This window comes from Crocodylus siamensis, chromosome 8 (assembly GCF_052110815.1).
Source record: "Crocodylus siamensis isolate JL-2025a chromosome 8, ASM5211081v1, whole genome shotgun sequence".
NCBI lineage: Eukaryota > Metazoa > Chordata > Crocodylia > Crocodylidae > Crocodylus > Crocodylus siamensis.
In genome coordinates, this window is record NC_143402.1 from 10,552,852 (window position 1) to 10,576,351 (window position 23,500).

The following is a 23,500-nucleotide window of genomic DNA, read 5'->3' on the forward strand; positions in this document are numbered from 1 at the left end:
CTCACACTCCGCAGTTACCCTAACCCCATCTGGGTCCACAGTCAGCTGGTTCCCAAGGTGAGAAAGAGGGACCGCTCTTTGCACTCGCACACAGCTTGCACCAAATAGCTCAGGGGTTATTCCCACACAGGCTTTTTCAGGCATCTCCTTAAAAAAACCCTCCCCACCTGAATTTTCTTTAGTATCCCAGAAGAGCTATTTATGCAACCGCATTGGGAAGGGAGGAGAATGTGACTGGTGTGCCTGCATAATGCCTCTAGAGTACACAGTCTTGCTAATAACCTACAAGCAGCAGGGCCTGGAGCTCCTAGCCTAGGCCCGACGCCACGAACATGAAACATGAACACATTCTGCGCTGTCCTTTGCATCAAGGAGAGATTTTTTCATACTACCTGAGGACACAAAGGAGAAAGGGGGAGGCCTTAACTACTGAGCAAGCTCAGCAGATGTAGCAAGCTGTTTCTCCATGTCACACTAGGAGCAGTCACAATGTGGTTCAGTCTCCTGCCCCAATTATGTGGTCCTGGGTCTTGTCTTGAAGGTACTTGTCAATTAGGAACTGGGGGACGAGTTCGTTGACATCAGCCACAGCAGTTCTGAAAGTAAAGTTTTCATCAGTGTTGAGTGGTACTAAATGTGAACCAATGACAAATATGTAAAGTAGTTAATATATTGGGTGTCTTCCCTCCTCAGCTTCAGCTATGAAACGTTTCGATTCATGACTGCAACAGGCATCATGGAAAATATACCAGGAATAACATCCTTTATAAAACACCTAGGAAAGAGAGACTGATGCAAGTCACTTGAAATGTGTCAGTTTACTTTTTAAAAAGATAGAATGAAAAGACACCCTATTCTCTACAGCCTTCTTTCTCCTACTAAAACATTTGAGAGCATGAGTTAGGCAGCCTAAAAAGTTGTTGTGGGTTGTTTTTTTTTTAGCTGAGGATGAAGAATGGAGGAGGATGAACAAAGCATCCTTTTAGCTGAGGATGAACGAAGATGAAGAATGGACTGAAGAATACAGGTTTAAGAACAAGTCTGTTGTATTTTTAGATAATATAAACACAGCACTCCCTCTAGTGGAAACCAAGAGAGGTTTAAACCACATAAACATGTTCAACTAGTATCCTTGACATTATATTAACAACACCTGGAGACGTAGCTCTCAACTTACCAATTAAAACACAGCAATTGTTTTTTATGGAGTAAATTATGGAGCTAAAATTAAAGTGCACAATGAGACGGTATCGAAAATAATCCCATGCCAAGTCAAATCACCCATACTGACAAGGTTAAGTGGCTTCACCTTGACCCAAATGAACAGGAGCGGGACAACGTTTTATGCAAGTCATTTCCAAAGTAAGTCACCACAGCATGCACAAAGGAACCAAAAACTGATCTGCTGCACCAAACGTGTAGGAAATTACATCAGCTGTGTAGGAAGTTTTTGCTATCAGAAGGCAAAGAAATTGCTTCCAAGGGATGTGTGCTCTGGGACAGGTATCTTCTATTCCATCTAGTAGTAACCCTTAGAGATGGCCCCCATCGACGCCTACAGTCAGATGGCTCATAAATTGGCTGGAGGGCCGCACCCAGACAGTGGTGGTGACGGGTCATGTTCGACCTGGAGGGACGTGGGCAGCAGGGTCCCCCAGGGCTCGGTCCTTGGGCCTGCACTGTTCAACATCTTCATCAGTGACTTGGACGAGGGGGTAAAAAGCACCTTGTTCAACTTCGCAGATGACACTAAGATGTGGGGAGAAGTGGGCATGCTAGAAGAGAGGGACATGCTACAATTACATCTCTACAGGTTACAGAGGTGGGCAGATGAGAACAGGATGGGTTTCACTACGGACAAGCGCAAGATGTTGCACCCGGGGAGGAAGAACCAGCACCATACCTACAGGCTGGGAACTCCCTTCTTGTCAGCACAGAGGCAGAGAAGGATCTTGGAGTCATCACTGATGCCAAGATGAACATGGGCCGCCAATGGGAGGACACAGTCAGGAAGGCCAACCGCACCTTGTCATGCATCCTCCCCCTCCATGCGGCACCGGTCAGGCCACAGCAGGAGTACTGCGTCCAGTTCTGGGCGCTGCACTTCAGGAGGGGTGTGGACAGCATGAAGAAGGTCCAGAGGAGGCCACACGTATGATCAGGGGTAGCAGGGCAGGCCCTATGAGGACAGGCTGCAGGACCTGAACCTGTTCAGCCTCCACAAGAGAAGGCTGAGGGGGATCTGGTGGCCACCTATAAACTTGCCAAGGGGGACCAGCAGGCAATGGGAGAGTCCCTGTTTCCCTGAGCACTACCGGAAGTAACAAGGAATAACAGCCATAAGTTGACAGAGTAGATTCAAGCTAGACATCAGGAGGTGCTACTTCACAGTCAGGACGGCTAGTAGCTGGAACCAACTTCCAAGAGAAGTGCTGCTCGCCCCTACCCTGGGGGTCTTCAGAAGGAGGCTAGACAGCCACCTAGCTGAGGTCATTTGACCCCAACATCCTTTCCTGCCCATGGCAGGGTTTCAGACTAGATGATCTGCTTAGGTCCCTTCCGACCCTACCAACTATGAAACAATGCTCAGCCTAGAGTCCAACCTAAACTCCTCCCTAATTTGGGCAGGGTCAGGCTGAGTGCTCTGGTCCAGTCCCTTAAAGAGAGAAGCCCAGGTCAACAAATTCATTACTAGAGCCATCTTTCCCCCAAAGTTCAGCAAGAAGTTTGCATCCAGCTCTTGCTAGAACTCATGTGAAAGTGGCTCGCTGTGTTGAACCTGACACATTTCGCATTGAGAATGGAGGGAATACATGAGATCATGTAAAATAAGTAGAAACCAGGGCAGGGAGTAAACGTGATATTGCACACTTGATTCTGTTACAGCTGCACTGCTGATGAGCAAGGCTTTGTGATGCAGCTCTCACTAGTCATCTATTGGCAGCTGTCTCTACCTTAATGGGCTACCACAACTGAGTCTGTTAGGGTAACCTTTTGACATCCATTTGGCAGCTTCAGACTGTGCAGTGAGGTGGACCAGCCTCATTAGGAAACAGCTCGTATAAGCACTTTCCGCTTTATGAACTTTACTAACTCTCCATCTACTTCCAGCTGTATTCAGTTGCATCAGATCAGTCCCATATGGAGGACTTTTTACTATACAGCATAAGGGGACCAAAGTCCATGGCACGTCCATGAAATACCCTTCCTTCACACCTCCCTAGACCAGAGAAAGGTCACACTTACTGATGTTTGTCAGACACTTATTCTCAGGGAAGAGTATTCTCTTCCCAAGACTCAACTCCCGTTCACAGACCTCAGCTCCCATAATGCTGTGCAGATGGTCCCACTCTGAACCCCATTCACTTACATCTGGGGTGGGCAAAATGCAGCCCGCCAGGCCATTCCATTCGGCCCGTGGGGCCCCTAAAAAATTTAGAAAATTTTTACTTATCTGCCCCTGACTGCCTGTCGTGGTCTTCGATGACTTGCCAAACTCAGTAAGTGGCCCTCCGCCCGAAATAATCGCCCACCCCGACTTACATGCATGTGGAAGCAGAGGAAGATGAATTCAGATGCGGTGCTGTTCTCCAGCGAAGCAGCCCATATTTCTAGACATCAACTGGAGATGCGAGCTTCAGCTCCTCAACCTTCCAGCTGCGAGGCGAGGAAGTCTGATCCAAGTCTGTCCGCATCATGGGGACGAGAGGCAGTTTGAATCAGACAAGAGGCCAACTCTCCCATCAGAAGAGGATAAATCAGGCCTCCAAATTATTTTTTCCAGCTGCCTATGCACATGAAGGCACTGCTACATGAATTATCCTCCTTGCATTTTTCAGAGTTTGCTACCTGATCCTGGGGCTAGGAAAGGCACAAGCACACAAACTTACTGAGAGGTAACACAGCGTTGGGGGTTAACACGGGTCAGGTGCTGTGGCATAACTACCTGCAAACACGCTTTTACCTGACAATGGTAGCGTTCAGGGCAGGGCAAGTGAGCTTTCGTTTCCAGTAAGGTAAGCACTGAGCGGGCTGATGGCAGTTCCCTGAAGCAGCAGGTGCACCACGGAGTCCCACGCTTCTTAACCTTGTGGAAACCTGCTTTCACATTGGGTGTGAGGACATGAACAGCTTCAGTTCAAGGGGTGAAGGCCAGAGCAAATTTGAGAGCATGCTGGAATACAACTCAGCTCTTCAGGGATGGCTTCACTGCAAAGAGCACTTGGGTGCTCATCACCCAATTAGCCTTAACCAAAGCATGAACAGCTGCACACGTTGCGGGACCTGCACTCATGCTGGTTTTGCTATGGCTTCAAAGAGATCGCCGTTTTTCTGCTGTACTTAGCTGAGCCATTCGGATTCTCTCCCAGTGAAAGATCTGTACCACCCAATTCCTCCCCTCAAGGCATTGGGAGAGGGTACCAAAGGACTCTCGGCATTCACATAGGTTGGGTTAGCCGGCACTCTCACTACACAATGAGTGGTTACCAGCCTGCACGACACCCTCATTCATATTTTAATCTTATGCTCCATGACAGGCCAGTCAGCCTGAGCTGAAGGCACCAAACTCGGGTCAGAGGCCTGTGAACATAGATGAGAACCAACCTGGGGCGATACCCAAGGAAAACTCCAGGTTAACTCAGCAGTGAAGAGACTGGTGGAGAGACTTCCTGCATCTATGCACCACTAGAACAGTGGAGACGAAACGTTAACAGGCCTTTCACATATTGTAAGTGCAGGGTCTTACGCCACGCAGCACATTCCCCTTGGTCCACCAAAATTCAAAGAGCACCATGAGAGGTATAACCATTTTAATCAAGTATGCCTTTTAGCATTAAGGATTGCTGAGCGTTGTTTGTTCCGACTCCTGTGAAGGGCAGTTTGCGTGTGCTGCATTTCTCATCTGCCCAAATACTTAGGTAATGAATGCAGAAACCCCACATCAAGCCACCTATGTTTAAAATAAGAGACCACATACTCCATTTCACCAGTGTCTCTTTACTAGGTTGTCATTTTTAATTCCAACCTGTACCTCAATGCTCACAGGACTATTTTTAAATACAATGAAGAGCTCAAAATAAAGTGTCAGCCACCAGTGTTGCAGCTCATTAAGTTCTTCACAATTTCAGAAGAAAAGTTCTATAAACATTGTGAAGAGTAGGTACAGAGTACCATTTTATGTACAAAAGTGCACTGCAGTCACACGTTAGCCAGAAACCTGGAAAGCTAACCTTGATTTAACAATTCCACACAATGTATTTAAGACTACTTGAAGTAGATTATTTAAAATCAAACAACTTCCTCCTTGCTTTGGTTATGAACTGTGTTCTCAAGGCTCCAATATCACTGACTTGGGGAGGGAGGGGACCCAAAAAACCAAAAACAGAATAATGAAAAACAGAGTTGAAATGTTGAACCGTGTTCTGAAATGGTTTAAAGCTACCTGCATCTATCTCCTATCGAGTTGTCATGTATTCAGATCCACTAGCTAAACAGTGTCATTATAATAATGCAGCTAATAAACGGAGCATCCATTCTCTCACACCTTATGCATACAAGCCCAGATTAATAAATAGTCCTCTAAGGACTTTCAAAACCACATCAGTTGGTCACTCACAATAGTGACTATAAAGCCAATAAAGCAAATGTTGGCCATGGAAGAATCAGTTGAAAAAAAAAAAATTGGTATTTAAAGGCCAAATATCAACTACTATTGAAACTTAAATATCCCTGGAGGGAAAGTAATGAATCCAGGACACCTGAATTCAACTTAAATTAATAGTAGGTACTGTAGAACCTATGATACCTTTAAGTGCTTCTCTACATCTAATATGTACATTTAAATATGTAACTGTGTATGCATAAAAATTTAAGCAATCTTTTTTTTTCCAGAGAATGATCTCCACAGGTTTTACTGACCACAATTTAAGAAAAAGTAAAGTTCACACTAAAGAAAAATACTGAAACCAACAAAAAAAACTGAACCATATCTTTGCTTACCATGTGCAGTAAGCTTTCTGTATAGAACACCTTGCTTTGCCATCCTTCCAGCCATTTAAATTTTCCCAGACAGTTACAGGAAAAATGCAGAAAACATTTCACACAAAAACAGAAGATGAAATTAATTATACACATAAAAAGAAAAGGGGATCTGTCAGGCAGCTTTCTTCCTCGTTTTTGAGTGTACTAAAAGATTTTTTCCTATTCTTTACAGTTTTCTTGAAGTTAAATTTTCAGTGCTCCTTCTAAGCCTTTTTAGAGAAAAAAATTCTCAAGAAACCAAACCGTTACTATTCTTGACATCGTTTTAATGGATTATGTTTATATACAGCTGACAAAAAGCTTGATAGTTTACAGTGCCAGTATACTGGAACCAAAATACTAGCAGAATTTCCTTCCGCACCTCTACATCGGCTCCAAAGTTTAATTTTCCATCAAGAAATTAAAAAAAAAAAAAAAAAAAAGAGGTTCCAAAGCACTTAAAATTTTAATGGTTTGGCTTCATTTTTATCGCCAAGGTGTCAGTCCTACAAAGACTAACTGCATATTTTGGAGCAACCAATTTGTAGCTGTAGTGACTAGCATGTAAATAACAAAATGTTAGTATTTTTATCAATTAATTGAAAGTTTCATAAATTAGACTTTGACATCGGGGGCAGGCATATGCCAAGAATGACAGTAAACATACAGAGCATGTGAGAAACAAAAGCTATGAAGGGACAGATGTATCCAACATTCTTGTTTGTCACATCCTTGGTGCTCGAAGCTCTTTTCCTTACAACTCTGATACACAATCCTAAAAGCATAAATTAGCATTTCAGAGAAATAAAATTACTCGGAGTCCAATCTTCGGGGGCGCCAAGTACTCAACTCCTATAGAGTGGTTTCCTAGACAGAGTTAAGAAGCCAAAGCATTGTGATACACAAAATAGAGAACTGTGGAATAACTAGCGTGATGGAAGAACCACACTGTTAGAAACAACCAAGATGTAAAGGGAAGCTAAGGAGCTATAAAATTGTTTAATGCAGCATTTTTGGCACCACCTTAAGCCACTTTCTATCCGTTCTATCTACCAACATCGTATTATACAACGAGAACCATTTAGTAAAAATTGCCAGAGCCTATTCATCCAAGAAGAGAAGTCAAAAAGTTAGAACTATTTAACTATTCTGTTTAATTCAAACTGACACCAATGAGTGCCAGAATGGAAATGCTATTTCTTCTCCTTTCATTTTGTACTGTACTGAAATGGGTAAATAAGCAAGTAAAAAGGAGATGCACCTCATCAAAATGAAGGTCCACTTCTTGCTACAAAAGCTGAGGATTTTACACTTTGAAAAGCAGACTTGCTGCGACAGAATAATGAAATGACACTTTCACGCCCCACTGCCCTGAGATATGGCACTCTTCTTACAATTCATTTCACAGAGTTTCACTGTTCAGTGCTAGCCATTGCGCATTTGTTCTCCAGAAAAAGATTCACATTTCAAAGTGACTGAAGAAAATAAAGGCTGCCGTGAACTGGGAGTGATGTGTACACAGACTACGTGCAAAGTTTCGTGATGAATGTGTCAACTTATGTCACCCTTTGACTTTACAAAAGGTCAGTAATTGGGCCATGAAATTAGCAGAATCAACAGCAATACAATTTTATCTCCATCTCAGAAACTCAAGGTTTTTGTTAGCATGGATTTACTCTGTTTGATTCATACTTAGCATTATATGAGATTACTCTGATGGGGTGAGTAGTAACCAAAAAAGAGTCTCCCAACTGTCATAAGGGACCAGGGTACTTGAATGATGAGAGAGAAATAAACTAGCCAGTATATGAATGATAAACACAATTAAGGTTACACAAAGTCTCACTGCCACTGGAAACGATGAGTAATCAGGCTTGCCTCCAGTTTTTGAAGACTTAAAGGAACAGAAGATTTCATAGCAAATAGTTTTGGCTCTGGGCCTCTTATTGAGGCCCTTTCCTATGACACTGTATAACACTTAAGGAATAAGCACACTTAAACATTTCAGATCTCAGATGCATTTTGCAAGAACTCGCAGGTGCCCCCATGTTCCATGATTTGTAGTCAGAGCAGTAATATGCTTATGTCATTTAATAAATACTTCCACAGATGCTGTAGCAGCCAGCTCTTTTTACTTTTGGCTTCCACTGATGGGTAAGCTCAAGTGCAACATTATTGCTTATATCAACAGCAGTACAAATTTCGTTCCCAAATGACTTCTCCCAAACTTAGTTTTGCTAGCCCACTGAGCCTTATGGGAAAATTAAGTCAAACAATAGCGTCCCTACTGTCAGAACTAATTTAGGACCCTGTCCTCGATACAATTTATGCACGTGAATGGTCCCCCTGAATTTATATGGGGCTACTCATATACACAACGTTACTCATGTGCATTCGTAACATGGGGCCCTGAGCCCTCTCCTTCAATCTTGTTTTCTGAGTCCACATGAGAGGTAAAGAATTTGGTTGTCAAACTGAAGTGTCAAATTGAGGTTCTCTAAAGAAAATTCATGAAGCACCAACATATTCAGAGAAGTCACCTTTCTGAATTCAGAACCAGCAATTCTAGCCCCCTTTCACCTCTTGTAGCTGCATTCACATGAATGAGTAACAATTGAATGCAAAACAAAAAATACCAGTCCTACAACAAATATTCCCATAATGAAGTCAGAACTCATTTTATAGATTGTCAGAAACAGTAATACAGTAACATTCAGTTTTTACTTCTGCTCAAGCAGGTCTCCAAGAGAAATCAGCAATGGCATAAAGGATGTTCCATTACCTTAAAACTACCCTGCAAGATAGAAAAAATAAACTGTCAACATTTAGTTAAAATGCAAAACTGCATTAATTGGGTTCTTTTGCAGGCAGCCAAAGATATTCTAAGTCTAGTTCTGGCTGAAGAAAAAACCAGTAAGTTTACATGTCACTTGTTCATAGTTCTGCTACAAGTAACATTTCTGAAGGTTATAAAAGATGCCCTACATAACTGAACTGAAAATACTAGTACACCTAATATATGAAGACATTTTTATTTTTTGGCTTTTTTTCCTTTTAAGAACAAGACTGGGATACACTGAATAACCACTAGTAGCACCATCAGGCTACCAAAGGAATTAAAAAAAAAAAAAACACAACTAATAAAATGTTAAGCGGCAAGGTAACTGTTTGTAGCCTAAGTTTGAATACTTAAAGAGCCACCACTGCTGAAACAGACTGCTTCTATGTTGATATCGGCAACATTTGCATGATAGGTCTTTGTTGGTTAGAAGCGTGTTCCTGCTTACTGTCCCCATGATGTCATATTTTTTAAATCACAACCATCATTGCTAAGAATATATATATGTACATTGCATACAGTATTCCAATTTTGTATGGAGCAAAGCCAAAGCAGAGTTTTCTCAGAATAAAAAATCCTCTTTCCATGTAAAATACCCTTCCTACTTGAAAAAGTAAGGGAAGACACAGCGTAAGATAAAACAGGAGATTGCCAGAGCAAAAAGGTTTTGCCCACCCTGAAGTTTGCCTTTAGGTATCAGTGTCTTCAAATAAATGTAAACCTTATCAACAGAGGAACCTACTTGAGAGCAAAGTAATGTAGGAGTCTAATTCAGTGGCTGTTTTAAAAAGACAATATATTTTTAGCAGCTTGTTAAAGTCGTTGAAACCTCAGTTGCAAAATTAGCCTGAAGCAGCCAAATCACTCAAAGTTTTAAGCGTTCAAATTATCAGAATTGCACCTGATAGAGCATTCTGTGTATATTAACTCATCACTAATCAAAATTTTGGTCAGGAAATGGATGTAAACAATATTGATAATACACTTAAGGCTTAGAAAGAACACTGATAAATTCACCCCGTCACATTAAAACATCCACATCTCCCTCATGGTCCTCCTCAGTCACTTTTAAAGAGAGCACTTCCTCATTGAGGAACAATCCACTCAGTCTTTCCTTACGAGCCTGTCTCTGCTCTTTCAGCTGTCTCTTGCGTAAAGCCTTTTGCTGTAGCTTTCGTTGTTTAGAACGTTTCTGTCAAAATAAAGACAAATGACAAAATGAGTTCTTGCGCAGCTACTGGAATTCATCACAAGCACAGTTTTATGTAGCATCTCTTTTATATAGTATCACATGGGAAGAGCAAATAAAATAAGCAGATTGGTCAAACAGAAAGGTCATGTAGAAAAGAAGAGGTGAGTAGCTTGAATCAAAAATCAACTCTCCCTTTAAAATGAATCTCCCTCCTCTGCCTTCACTTCGAGAGAGGGGGAACAATATCTTCCAGCTTCATTACAATGAAAAGTGAATCCAGCTTTTATTAAAAGCACACTTTTAAAACAGCAAATGTGAGCAACTTTAATACAGGATTCTAGTAAATGTACGTTACCTATAAATTAGATTCTACTTTGACAAGCGACCACAAAAATGACTCTCACGCACTTCCATTCTCTGCATTTATTCAGAACCTTACTTGCCTGCTTTAGTGACAAAATTACCCTAAGTCTCCTGGTTTTGTAGCCATGCAGAGCCAATGCCACCAAAGTGGAATAGAACTGTATCTATTTCAGCACTGTGCATTATCAGAAGTACTTCCTAAGTATCGATTAAATAAGTTCAGTCTCATAAAGCAAGCTTGCAAGTTGAAACAATCAGACTTGAAGACCTTTATTACAGGCAAGAAGTCATGAGAATGCAAAAATCCCAGTTTGATTCAAAGACTCAATTGGATTTGCTGAGCTGGAACAATGAACCCTCCCCCCTGCCCACCCACACGCATAATTGCACTTATGAACCGATCACATTTGAAACTGAAACTAGAGAGGAATCAGTGGTCTCAATACTGCTTTTACAGAATTACTTCTCAGCTTCTAACAACGAGACACTGCTTAGTAGGCAGCAACATATCTACAGGAAATGTGTTGGAAAAACAATTTAAAAGAAGATTCAAAAAAACAGATAGAAATTCTGTGTCACAAAGATTGCGATATTCTTCAATATTCAAGGATCAAAACCACGGAAGATGACTTTCCAAAAAGAAGCACATTTTTACCCTTAAAAAATAAATCGAATTTTGGTTATATGTATATTACTGAACAAGGTAAATACATGTACACATACATAAAATGTGTATGTATTTGAAGACAGCAGAGATTTACAAAACCAGATGCGCGTGTGTCCCCACACATGTGCGCGCACACACGCTCTTGTGAATACTTACCTTATTCAAATAACCTTAAGTGGCCAATGTAGGTAGGGCCTGCCACAGGCGCACATTAAAATACTCTCTTGTAAAATAGTTGGCAATGAAACAAATAAGCACATCCTTTCGTTCTTTCTTGTCACATCACAGGCACTGGCCATTTCAACTCAGCCAAGTATTTTCGTTGGGTGCCACAACGCCCAAAACCCTCTTTCCATACAAATACCACAATCGCTTCACAGAAAAGACCAGAACACACGTGCGCACGATCCGAGACTTACTTTTGAATCCCGGATTCTTTCTGCCGCGCTCGTGGATAAGTTGCTGTCACTATGGGCCCGACTCATGTTGGCGCTGGAGTTTGAAGCAGAGTTGCCAGCGCTGGAACTGCTGCTGCTTGCTGAGCTGACCATGCTGGCACTGCTACTGCTGGCGCTTGCACCACTCACCCCACTGGTACTCGCAGAACTGTAGCTGCTTCTCTTCCAGCTTTCCCTTGCTGACCGCTGGCGAGGACCATGTTCCTTGATATAGTTTCTTACCTTCAAAAAAAGAAACAGTCAAAGTAAGGAAGGCATGCTGGGACCGCATTTTCTGGAGAGATCATACTCAAGGAATGAGAGGCAGGCAGGCAGTCTGAAGTCAGGGCAAAGCGGCACCATAGAGACTTAACTGATTCAGAGAGGCACAAGCTTTTGGGGGTAACAGCTTAATCAGATGCTATGAATAAATGCTGTACAATTCATTCAGAGCTAAGGATCGACCCAAGTTGTAACAAGCAAAACGGATTTCTGCAGAGCTTATTTCGCGGCCTTTTCATGATTAGCCCACCCCTCGCTGCTGATTGGCGGAAAGCGCTGTTTGTCATGTGGCCCCACCCCTTGCCACCAATTGGCTGAGAAGGCTGTGGTGCAACCTCGCCCTCTCCACCGATTGACAGAGAAGACTGTCATGGGGTCACACCCCTTGCCATTGACTGACCAAAGGAGCAGGGCTGCACAATGGACAGTCCTCTCAGCCAATCAGCAGTGCCCCCCCCACCGCAATAGCCGTTCCCTCCACCCCCTGCAGGCTGTGAGGCTGGGCTGCAGCAGCCACAAGCACCACTGGCGCCCACTGCAGAGCAGCGGTTTATTTTTTAGTCCTTTTTTTTGCGCAGATTTCACAAGCAATACCTGATTTCATGGTTTTTTTCAAAATCCAAAATCAAGATGTAGGTCCATATTCACAGCATCCAAAGTAAGCGTCTGCCTCTGAATTAGTTAGTCTATGAGGTGCCACTCTGCCCTGCCTTCTCAATGGATAATGTTATACATTTCATCTGCTATTAATTACTAAAATCCCAGAAAAGCTAAACTAAGGATGGTTAAATGAACAACTGGTTCATAATGTTACTGCTAACACCTAATTTTAGTTTTCTTAAGAAAAGCAATTCCCTCCCTAATTAAACAGAAAAATTTGATGGAACATTAACTAGAAAGGGGAAAGCATTTAAGTATGATGCAGTAGAAAGCTCTTAAAAATCAAAAAACGTTAACACCAAAAAAGGAAGGGCTGCCAATAATAGAAAGACTTCAACCCAACTGCTTTTTAACCAAAGTCTATAAGTGGATTAGGTTACAGAGATATACCCACAGTAATAACAATCAGAAAAATGGGTATTTAACTATTTTAGGTTAGGACTAAAACGTATTACATGTTTTAAAATATTGAAGGGGCTCAAAATCTATGAAGGCCTTGCAGTAGGAAGAATGAAGCAGAACTGAACAAGCACAATCAAGGGAGGGCATGCAGTGTGTTACACGGCTCAGCACCAGACTGTTAAACCTGTACAGTATAGGTCGACCCAGCATAGAGTACTGCACTGTTTGCCATACCATTAAAAGAAAAGGCTGACAGCATTTCAAGCAAAGGGACAAAGGCATCAATAAGTCTGCCAGGCAGCATTTTCTTCCTCTAGTTCAGGGGTGGGCAAAATATAGCCCAGGAGCCGGATTCAGCCCACCAAGCCATTCTATCTGGGCTGCGGGGCCCCTAAAAAAATTAGAAAATTAATATTTATTTGCTTCTAGCTGCCTGTCAAAGATGACAGAAGCCAGGGGCAGTAGGACCAGAGGAAGCTAGTGGGAGGACCCAGCAGCAAGGTCTGCACAGCCCTGGCCCCCCAACCAGAAACTCCTACCTAACAGAGGCTTCTGGCCTAGGACCAGGGGGCTGTTCCCGCTTTTCTGCACCAGAAAGGGAAATGCAGCCCTCAACAGTTTGCCAAAACTCAGTAAGTGGCCCTTCGCCCGAAATAATTTCCCGCCCCGGCTCTAGTTTGACCAAACTACAATAATTTGTTATATATTTTGAACAGTTACATGTTCAGTATTTCTTCTAGTCCTTGAAGCAGCCACTACTTCAGACTGAACATAGTTATACAGCCAGGAAGGCCAGCCTCCATGGGACAGCTGACTTGTTTCCTCCTTGTTGCGTCCTGAAAACCTTTGAGGCAATCTGAACATCATGATGATTCTTTACTGCCTTAGCACCTCCTCCTCTAAGCAGCTGTTAAAGTTAATAAGGAAAGGGAAGAAATCCAAAGCATGCTACCCTGTTGGGCTCTGCATTGCATCTTTCTATATGCCAGCGGTTCCCAAACTCTGATAGATTGCGCACCACCAATTTAAAACGATACAACCTTAAGTACCACCAGCAAATTTTTCAGTTCAACCTTAAGTACCACCAACATTTTTTTGTCACATAAAGTAATTACAATAAATCTGTTAATGTGTACCACTGACAGGTTGTCTGCGTACCACTGGGGGTACCTGTACCACAGATTGGGAACCACCACTATATAAATTCCAAGTGTTACTTTGATTGCATATAGACAAAAAAACAACAGCAACAAACAATCAGGAAAAAATGACTACTTATGGTTTACACTCATTTCACAATTTATGGTTTGCTTCCCAATTTAATTGTAATAGTGCATCATTTTTCAGTACACTATTGTAATTCCCCCTTCACGTTACTGAATTCAAAAACTTCTAATAAAATTCCTGCAAGATTTTTCCCTAAAACAGGTTTAGTTAGAAATCCATCAGATTAGAGGACCTACATCACCTCTTACCAGAAATCTGTTTGGATTTCATATGAACAAGTCCAAATAACAGATAAGCAAAAGGGTGAATTACTCTCTCCTATAATCAAATATTACTCAGTATTTTCTTTGAATTTTTTAGTATAGCTTAATTTAGTTTTTGCATGTAAATTAAGGCTACACTATGAAGATATATGCAGACGATGAGTTTAATCACAAGAATAATTACAGTGCTTAGAATTACTTGTGCAAATGAAGTTATGCTCTCGAGTAAGCATTTGCAGGAATAAGGCTGAAGCCTTCAAAATTACTTAGTGGATATTTTGTTTAAAAATGTTTAGTATTATATGCCAATACTATCGTACCCCTGCTCTCTCATTCACGTATTTGCAATGCCTTCCCTACAAGTCTTAAGCATGAAACTTGTAAAGAACATAGCCAAAGCTGATGGGAAAATATTGGTCACAGCCCCATACATGATTTTCCAAGACATGAAGCAACCTGGCCCGCATGTGACAAAGCAAGGGGTAACTCAGAATCAAGAAGAAAACAATGAAGAATGAAAAATAAAAATAAAAATGTTAACCTACCTGTTTCAGTTTTTCATCTGTAAGACAGTTAAGTTCAATAATAAACTCACTATCTGTTGGCGAAATCTGAGCAGTGGGATCAATAATTTTAATGATATCAAGTTGCTCTCGTAGACCCATTTCAGTACTGACTTTCCGACTCAGGTATTCAATATATTCAACCTAATAAACAAAAACAAAACCAGTATCTTCTGGGACCAAAGAAATACTCTCACATGTTGCACACTTGGATTCTTTACTCAATATAGACAAATATAAAACACAGAACAAAAAAATCAAAATGAAAATTAGCCTTCTCCAGCTGTAAAAAATGTGGCCTTCACCTCTCAGTAGTCACTACTTCACAGAATTTTAAATACATCAGCTGTAACACATAAAGCTTTTCTCAACTAGCAATTTTGTTGAGCCTCGAGTCTTCTACACGGCAGCTGTGCATCTCAAAACAGAGCAAAGTAAGTCTCACCTGTTCATCATTTGTCATTGCACTCCATGGGAGTTCATCAAGGTTCCTGTGCTTGTTTTTCTTTTTTGGAAGCAGACAGGGAGAGTTGGGAATACTAGGTATGACATCGGAAAGTACATCACTCCCACTTGTAATGTCGCTGCCAGGCAACTTGTAGGTATGCAAATAAAGAAAGAGAACAAAACTTCAAACAAGGCTAGGTAGGAGTAGTAAACTCAGTGCAGAACATGATGTTAAATAGGCAAAGTTTAATCTCTCAATAGATGCAAACTAACTGCCTTGTAATTATTTACAATCCCAAAGAACATAGTTTTATCCCATGAACCATGTGCAGTACCGAAGTCCAGCAAACTCAACTTGTGTTGCTACACTAATTGATGTTTTTTATTTTTTCATTTGCATTCAGGGAAATGACAGAATTATGCTGTATGTCACTACTTCCTACCCATTTATGCAGACCGGCGTGTTTTGTATTAGAGCCTCATCCAATAAGAACAGCCAGAGTTTGGAACCACAAAGTGAATATGCCTTACTTGTACTGGAAAACTCCTTCAAATGTGAGAGAACTGGCTATTTATATAGCTTAACAAAATGAGCTACAAGCTGGTTCAGCCGGCACTCTGGAGCTGTACCAGAACAGCTGGTTCCAAACACAGATTCCCATCCCTGAGAGAAACCCATCCAATTTCACCCCGTGAGGTTTTGCAAGGGGGACAGCCAACTGCAAAATGCTGGATTATTGTCACAAAGCTAATGAATTCTTATAAGCTCTAATAAGAGCTTTGGCCCTTTACTGATGAAGGCTATTATTAAAGCTCCTCTTCACAAAGCCAGTGCCAGCTGTACTCCAGCAGCATCTGATCAAGCTGCTGCCAGTAATTACTACCCAACCTCTGTGCCTCTGCTTTCACAGGAAAGCCCTGCAACACTCATCCTAATCCTAAGGATGCCCTGCACTAATGACAGCTCTTAGGTGGGCATGCCTCATCTCGAGCCTTTCAGGACAGAACAGAAATTTTCTTCAAGGAACTTATTTTTTTTTTGCAGAGATTCCTAATATTAATAGCCAGCCTTACATTTTTCCCCACCATTTATGGCTGCACATAAGGCCTCTCTACTATGGTGATCCACCTCTTGCAACCCCCAGACTAGATCAGTGCACCACACAATAATTGGGACTACCCTTGAAAAGCAACTAGGAGCATGGACAGGCAATTATTCTGGGCCGAAGGTCGCTTAGTGAGTTTTGGCAAGCCATCAGGGGCTGCATGCCAGGCAGCCAGGGGCAGAAAAATATTAATTTTCTAAATGTTTTAGGGGCCCCGCAGGCCGGATAGAATGGCCTGGTAGGCTGCATCCAGCCTGCGAGCTGCATTTTGCCCACCCCTGAACTAGAGTCATCAGTAAGCATACGAAAGCACGAACCATGGCCTCTGCTACTCGATACCCTGAATGCCATTTAAAAGCATTAATCACCTGAAACTTAACTGCTCTCTGCCATCATGCAATTTAACTCTCAATGCCAGCCAATTTAGCTAAACTTTCCATCACAGGGAGTCCCAAAGCCTCTAAAACTTACTCCTTCCACAATTCCACTACAGTCAATGTTTAAATATGCTACCAGGCAGTGCAATACTTAAACAAGATTAAAAAACATAAACCACAGATAATATTAAGAAGTAGGGGAAACAGTCCAGTTACTATTATAAAAAAACTCCAACCCCACTGCTTCATAAAATAAGGTACCTGAATGTCTAAAGGGAAGCAGTGCAAAACTCTAAAACTCTTGGTTCAGAGATGATACCTTTTATTAGATCAACTAAGAACTCACAAAAAAATTACCTTTCTTATATAATTTTTTTGTGATTTCTTAGTTGGTCTAATAAAAGATATCATCTCTGAACCAAGAGTTTTAGAGTTTTGCACTTCTTTTTGTCTCAGACCAACACAGCTACCACATACATCCCTAAAAGGAAGAAACACACATTTGTAAAGTCATTTTAGAAATGTTTCTGCAATTGGCTAAAATTATTATTGATGAGTTTACCGATTAGATTTTTGGCTTCATAGGTTCATGTGTTAATAACATGTCAGCATGTGGAGCATACAGATAATTACTTTCTGGTGAATATTTTCCACTACTAAATAAAATCTAAGTTTTCTCTTCTGAATGCAAGCATGTTTTGAGAAAGTTCATTTCTAGATAGGTTTCTCATTTAACTGTACCCTACCCAGTAACTATACAAGACAACTGAATTACACTGCTACAATTTTTTTCCTGTGAGCAACAGCAGAATTTTAACTAGCTTCATTTATACAACCACTGACATGTAATTTCCGATTGCACCTCTACTTAAAATGTGACGGCTGAATTACTCACTCTCAGAATTTGCTGTATAAGGCTGTAACAATAATGAAAAAATCTTCTCCAAAGCTCTACAAGTCCAGTCAAGTATGTCTCTACTAACAAATGCTTATAAATTTTTTCTAGCCATTAATCAAAAGAAACCCTGTTAGCTAATCAAATGACTAGGAAACTGCTTCTTTCTAAAATCATAATCCCGCTGTTTTCCATGCAATTAAAATTTCACAACTCAGTGAAGAACTGAGTCATCAGAATAATTTGGGGTATTTCTATAAGCTGCACTAGAAAACTTACTTTGTAGACGGGTTGTAATCAGATATCTGAATTCTAACGCAATGGGGAAAAAAGATGGAGGTAATTTTAGCCAATGCTACTGTAAATACATATGGTAGCCTGCAGTTGCAATTCAGCACAGTATCTATCATATTCCTAGTTTAGAGTGTTTACATTTTTATCACATTTGGAACAGACTGTATATTTTTATGGTACTGCAGAGTATGACACACCCATGCCTTGTGGCAGCTGAAGGAGGAATATAACGTTTTAAATTGATGAATACACCTACAGAAGAACAGCATGCTCTATAAATTTCAATTTTAAATAACTTTATAATGGAATGAATGTTAATACATATGTACCTAAGATGACATACAACATGCAAAGCAAACCACACACTGTAAAGGTCCATCAGATTGCACATAATAGACTGGGGGATGGCATAAAAGTAGCACAAATCCTGCTTTCACATTCTTCCTAGTTTGGGACTATAGAAAACAGAGATGGTCTGAGTCCCAAGAACCTAAAACAACAGTTGGCAAATAGAAAACCCACGGACATTCAACCCACACCCAAATGCTAGCTCAATTCCAGTGGACGAGCTAACATTCATTGCACTGATCCTCACAAGTCCAACATTTATCACCAGGTTCCATCAGTGTGTCAAATATAGCACCAGATATTCTACCTTCCTGACTGCAACACACCTGAAGATGGCTAAAACCAAATATAACCATAATATCTAACAGCCCTGTACAGAAAGCTGACCGGGCATTTTAGCCATAAAGAGTCTAAGTGAGAACTCTGCAATCAAATAGTCCAACTGGAACATTTCTTGTATAATGAGATTCTCAAAAATGTATCCTTGGCATTCATTATCTATCAAAGAACCTCAACAGTCAGTTCTTGAGTCAGAACGGTCTTGTCAACCATAAAAGGAGCTTACCTGCCATTCAAATTCACTGTCTGACCAATCCCAGTATGTGCTAATAGAAGAGGAGACATCACTGCACACACTACCTTCTGGGAACAGATCAAAAGATGTGAACTCCTGATCATCCAGCAGAGAGTAGCAGTCATCCTGGTCACCAGCTGACACAGATGAAAAGAGCTCTTCGCTGCATTCAGAGCTGGCAACACTTGTTCCACAAGAAGTCAAGTTCCACCTGCAAAACATGCTAAACAAATCAATGGGAGCTCTCACACAGTTTTCCCCTGAAAAAGACTTTGTCCTTTGAAAATATACATTAAATACCTATATCTGTATCCATTACACATGGGTTTTGCTGAAAGAAGTTAGTTCAAGCTGCATTCACACTGATGAAAAAGGTACAATCAAGAAAGAGTCAAGAATGAACACACACAAAAAAGCCAGATGTAATTTGTGCATGTCCTGAAGACTTGCATCCTGATGTTTCAATCAGATTTCCAATCAAAATGTACTTTTAAAATTTTACCATTTATTGTTCGTATTTTTAAACATACATAAGGAGTTTGATGAGCAGAATTAAAGACAAAGACACTAGGATACTAGATGGGATTTAGCTTGGACGTCTCACGTTACATTTGCTTAATATAGTAGTTAAAAGCACAGCAATGTAGGGCTGCGCAGGGCGGGCAGGAGACCCTGGCATGGATCTCTACTCCTTGCAGAGCCAGGTTGTGGCAGGGATTCCCCAGCTCTTCCCAGGTTTCAGCAGGCTGCCGCTGCATGCTGGGGCCAGCAGCAGCACCGCAGTCTTCTCCGCGCAGGTTGTGCCAAGCAGCTGCAGCTGGCCCCAGCCTGCTGAAACCCTGCAGGCAGATCAGGGGCCCACGCCCCGCAGGAAGAGCTGGAGAAGTGATCAGAGAGCTGGGGAATCAAACTGGGAGCTAGATGCCAATATAAGAGCAGTCCTTCCCCCCACCTTCTTAGTTTTTGTTTCCCTGCAAGCCCGGCTCCAAAATTCTCCAAAACATTCCTTAAACGTTTCAGAGTCTTCCGATTCACTTCAGATTCGGTGTTTCGGGCACTGAAACGGCCCCAAACACCTCCAAAATGAAATGGCTGCTAAAATTTCACGCAGCCCTGTCAGCAAGTAATTCTCATGTTTGGAGATCAAGTAAAAGCAAGGCTTTCAAGAGATATGTGAGGAGGAAACATCTGAGAAACATTTATTTAATACTAGCAAACTGTCCGTCAAGAATGACCAGGGGCGAGGGGTGTCTCACTCCACCCCCCTCCCCACCACTACTCTGGGTCCAGCCCTGCTCCATACCCCCTACCTGCCACTATTCCAGGTACTGCCCCACTTCATGCCCCCTCCACACCACTACTCTGGTATGGCCCCGCTCCATGCCCCCTCCCCGCCTCTACTCCAGGTCCAGCCCCAAGTCTGTCTCACATCATTAGGTGTGGAAATCTTTCTTTCATATGGCTTTAGGAGAAAGAGCTATTGTCACAGATGTAATTCCAAATGCCCCAGCCAGACTAATGCCTTGCTGGAAAGCAACTGCAACTCCAGGATGTCACCCTCAAACTTCTATCTGGGGCAGGATGTTATGTGCACCATGGTTTGATCAGGGTTTCCACAGCCATAACCAGGTGAGGTTTTTAAGCGCCACTTGCACTTCAGGTAGCCATGCAGACCACATCCAGTGCGTATTCTATTAAGGGATGTCCACATGCTCCAGGGAAGGATGAAGCCCAGTGATTGCATGGTTGGGTCAGAAATAAGTTGTTTTATTTGGGAAAGTGTTTTCTGCCTAAGCTTTCCTCCAAGATTCCTCAGTGTTGTGGTATACGAGGTGCTTGGTTAGTGTCCAAAAAGGTTTTTGTGAAATCATGTGACGAGTTGGGAGATCTTAAAGGTCTCTGTGGATGGGAAGGTCCACATTACTATTGAAACGTATTATTTCTCTGTATTGTATGTTGCTGCATCTGGTCAAATCAAGGGAGGAGTAATGTTTGAAAGTACCGGTAGCCACTGCACTGGAATTGATATCCAAGTTCCAGGGACAGTCCTCATTACTGAGTCAAGCTGTGTGGAAACGGGCTGCCTAAACAACACTGAATGTGCCATTTCTTACAGGAAAGGGCTGCGTTGTGAAAGCACTACTACTGTTTGCCATGCGTACACTCCATGTACCATATTTCACAATGTATACATCAAAGTTTGAAACCAAAATATTTACCCTTAAATTTCCACCTTGACTTATACACCATATCAACACAAACCCGAACACCGCCCTGGTGCTTTGCTGCACCCAACCCACAGGGAGGCGGCATACTGGCGTCTAGGGGCTTTCCTGGCACTGACTGAAGCCAGGCTGCTGCTTCCCCCTCCACCCATGCCCAACACCCTGGAGCCAGTCTGGGTGCCCAATCCCGGTGCCTGTCAAGTCTGGCCTGGGGATACTTACCCATGGCTGCCCCACGGGTAGAACTTGGCCAGAGGATTGGAGCCACTGCCTGACCGTGCAGGAGCCACGGCACTGCCATCAGCTGCCAGCAGTCCCAGGATGCAGAGCAGCAAGAGTAAGCAGCCCACTGCCAGCAGCCCCAGGGCGCAGAGTAGGACCAGCAAGTGGCAGCAGAGTGGTGGGGTCAACTTATACACCAGATTTACAAAAAACCTAACTTTTTTTTAACAGGAAAATGGGGTCAACTTATATACAGCACAGACATGTACACCATGAAATACAGTACTCAAAAAACTAGAATGAAGACAAGAATGGAATTCAGAAGGTGTTTGCTTGCCAAAGCAGAGCACCTGCAACATAAAAAAAAGTGTCTCACATGAGGATTACTTGAAATATAGATACACAGCCCTAATAGACAACAGAAATAATGAGCAGCACACCCAGGGAACAATGCTAAGCATAAAGTGGTTTCATTAAATCAAGACAAGCTACACACTAGTAGCCTAAAGATGTGACGTTCTAACTCAATAATGACTAATTAACTGGGTGAGGAAAGCTAAAAAAAGGCCGAGTTAAAAAAGCTGAGAAAGTCACAGGTACATCAGAAGGAGAGAGATCCATCAAGAGGTTAAAATAAGTTTTTTAGTTTGTCCAAATTCATGCACACATTGATCAGAAATGCACGAAACTCCTTCTGCTCGCATCACATTTGTTTTTATAGTAATAAAGAGCCCGAGAATGGGAAAGAAGTAAATGAATTCCCATCAAGTAAGGCATTGCATTTGCAAATACTTATGTTGCTAGCATGTCAGCTTTCCATTATTAGCTACTGAATTAACTTATTTTAATGTAAATCCAACCAAATGTTCCCTTAGCCTGAGGGCATTTACAAAGTGTTTGCCACTTTTACAGGAAAATCCCTTGCCAAAGGGAATTAGATACTTCCATGCACAGGTAGGAAGGGGGAAGCAGGGGGACACGACAGGACGACAGACAGACAACGGGACGGGACACCCTTTTGCAGCTTTTAATGTTAGAACCATCACAGCTATTTTGGAGTCACACGTGGGGCGTGCAGGGTCTCCTGACGGGAGGTGGCAGGCGCAGCGCCATGTCCATGCAGAAGTGCACAATGAGGCTCTCGAGTACACGGGACTGGGGTTCCCCCACACCTGGTCCTGAACCAAGCTGTCATGCCAGGACCTGGGTTCAGGAAGGCTTGTGCTCTACCTGTGCACGGTTCTGAACACTGCTGTAAGGGGGGATCCCCCTGCTTCCCCCAGTACCGCCCCACTTTGCAACCAGCTCCGTGCCCAGGGGAGGCCCAGGCTCCTCCAGCTCTGCCCGCTTGCCCATCTCCTCCACCCTGAGGCACTTGGCCTCCCTCCACCTCAGTCTGCCCTCGAGGGTTTGTCTCCCTGCCCCCGGGGCAGCATCTACACTAGGGCAAAAGGCTCCACCAGCGACACCCCCTCAGTCAGCGCCCCCTTGAAGGCTCACACATGTGCAAGGAGCAGGAACAGCTCAAGCGACTGCCCCCCTACGTCCCTTTAGGGCAGCCTCCATTGCCCCTTCACTGCAATGGTCCAACCCCAGCCCCCCCGACACTGCAATGGTCCAACCCGGGCACGCCCCCCCCCAGACACTGCCATGGTTCAACGCAGACGCTACCATACCCCAGCCCCCCGGCGCTGTAACGTTTCAATCTAGCCATGCAGTGACCGCCATACAGTGACCACCATAGCCCCCCACATGCTGCCATAGTTCCGTCCAATCGAGTGCATCTCCCTCCTCCCCGCAGCGGTGGTTCCACCCGGCCAGGCCCATCCACGCGGGTCGGGCGGGCGGTACCTGCACGAGTGGAAGCGGCGCAGCGGGTCGGTGCGGTGACAGGACGAGAGCTGGCACCCGAAGTCGCTGCCGTCCAGGCAGCCCTCCTCGCTCAGGCTGTGGCCGCCGCGCGGGCAGGGCTCGTCCGGCGCCAGAAACTTCTCGTACAGCTCCTCGGTCATGGCGGCGCCACTAGCCCGCCCGCCCGCGGGCCACGGCGGGGTTGAGGGTGCCGGTACCAAGCTGCCTCCGCCGCTTCCGGCTCG

The 23,500-nt window shown here is 43.1% G+C and overlaps 1 protein-coding gene across 1 annotated transcript; it reads right to left on the bottom strand.

The window, feature by feature from the left end:
- Positions 1-8,674: 8,674 nt before the first annotated feature.
- Positions 8,675-23,495, bottom strand: FAM199X (family with sequence similarity 199, X-linked). The gene is made up of 6 exons (XM_090059152.1): positions 23,256-23,495; positions 18,949-19,168; positions 15,362-15,511; positions 14,899-15,060; positions 11,502-11,762; positions 8,675-10,052 (listed from the first exon to the last, which is right to left on the bottom strand). The coding sequence occupies exons 1-6, from the start codon at positions 23,414-23,416 to the stop codon at positions 9,882-9,884; spliced, it is 1,125 nt and encodes a 374-aa protein (XP_089915278.1). The 5' UTR covers positions 23,417-23,495; the 3' UTR covers positions 8,675-9,881.
- Positions 23,496-23,500: the final 5 nt, after the last annotated feature.

Coding starts and splice junctions, on each gene's coding strand:
- FAM199X (XM_090059152.1), bottom strand. CDS start 23,416: ATGACCGAGGAGCTGTACGAGAAGTTTCTGGCGCCGGACGAGCCCTGC. Junction 15,512..18,948: donor ACAGTGAATTTGAATGGCAG/GTAAGCTCCTTT, acceptor CATACCTACAAG/TTGCCTGGCAGCGACATTAC. Junction 11,763..14,898: donor CAGATGAAAAACTGAAACAG/GTAGGTTAACAT, acceptor CTTTTTTTGAAG/GTAAGAAACTATATCAAGGA.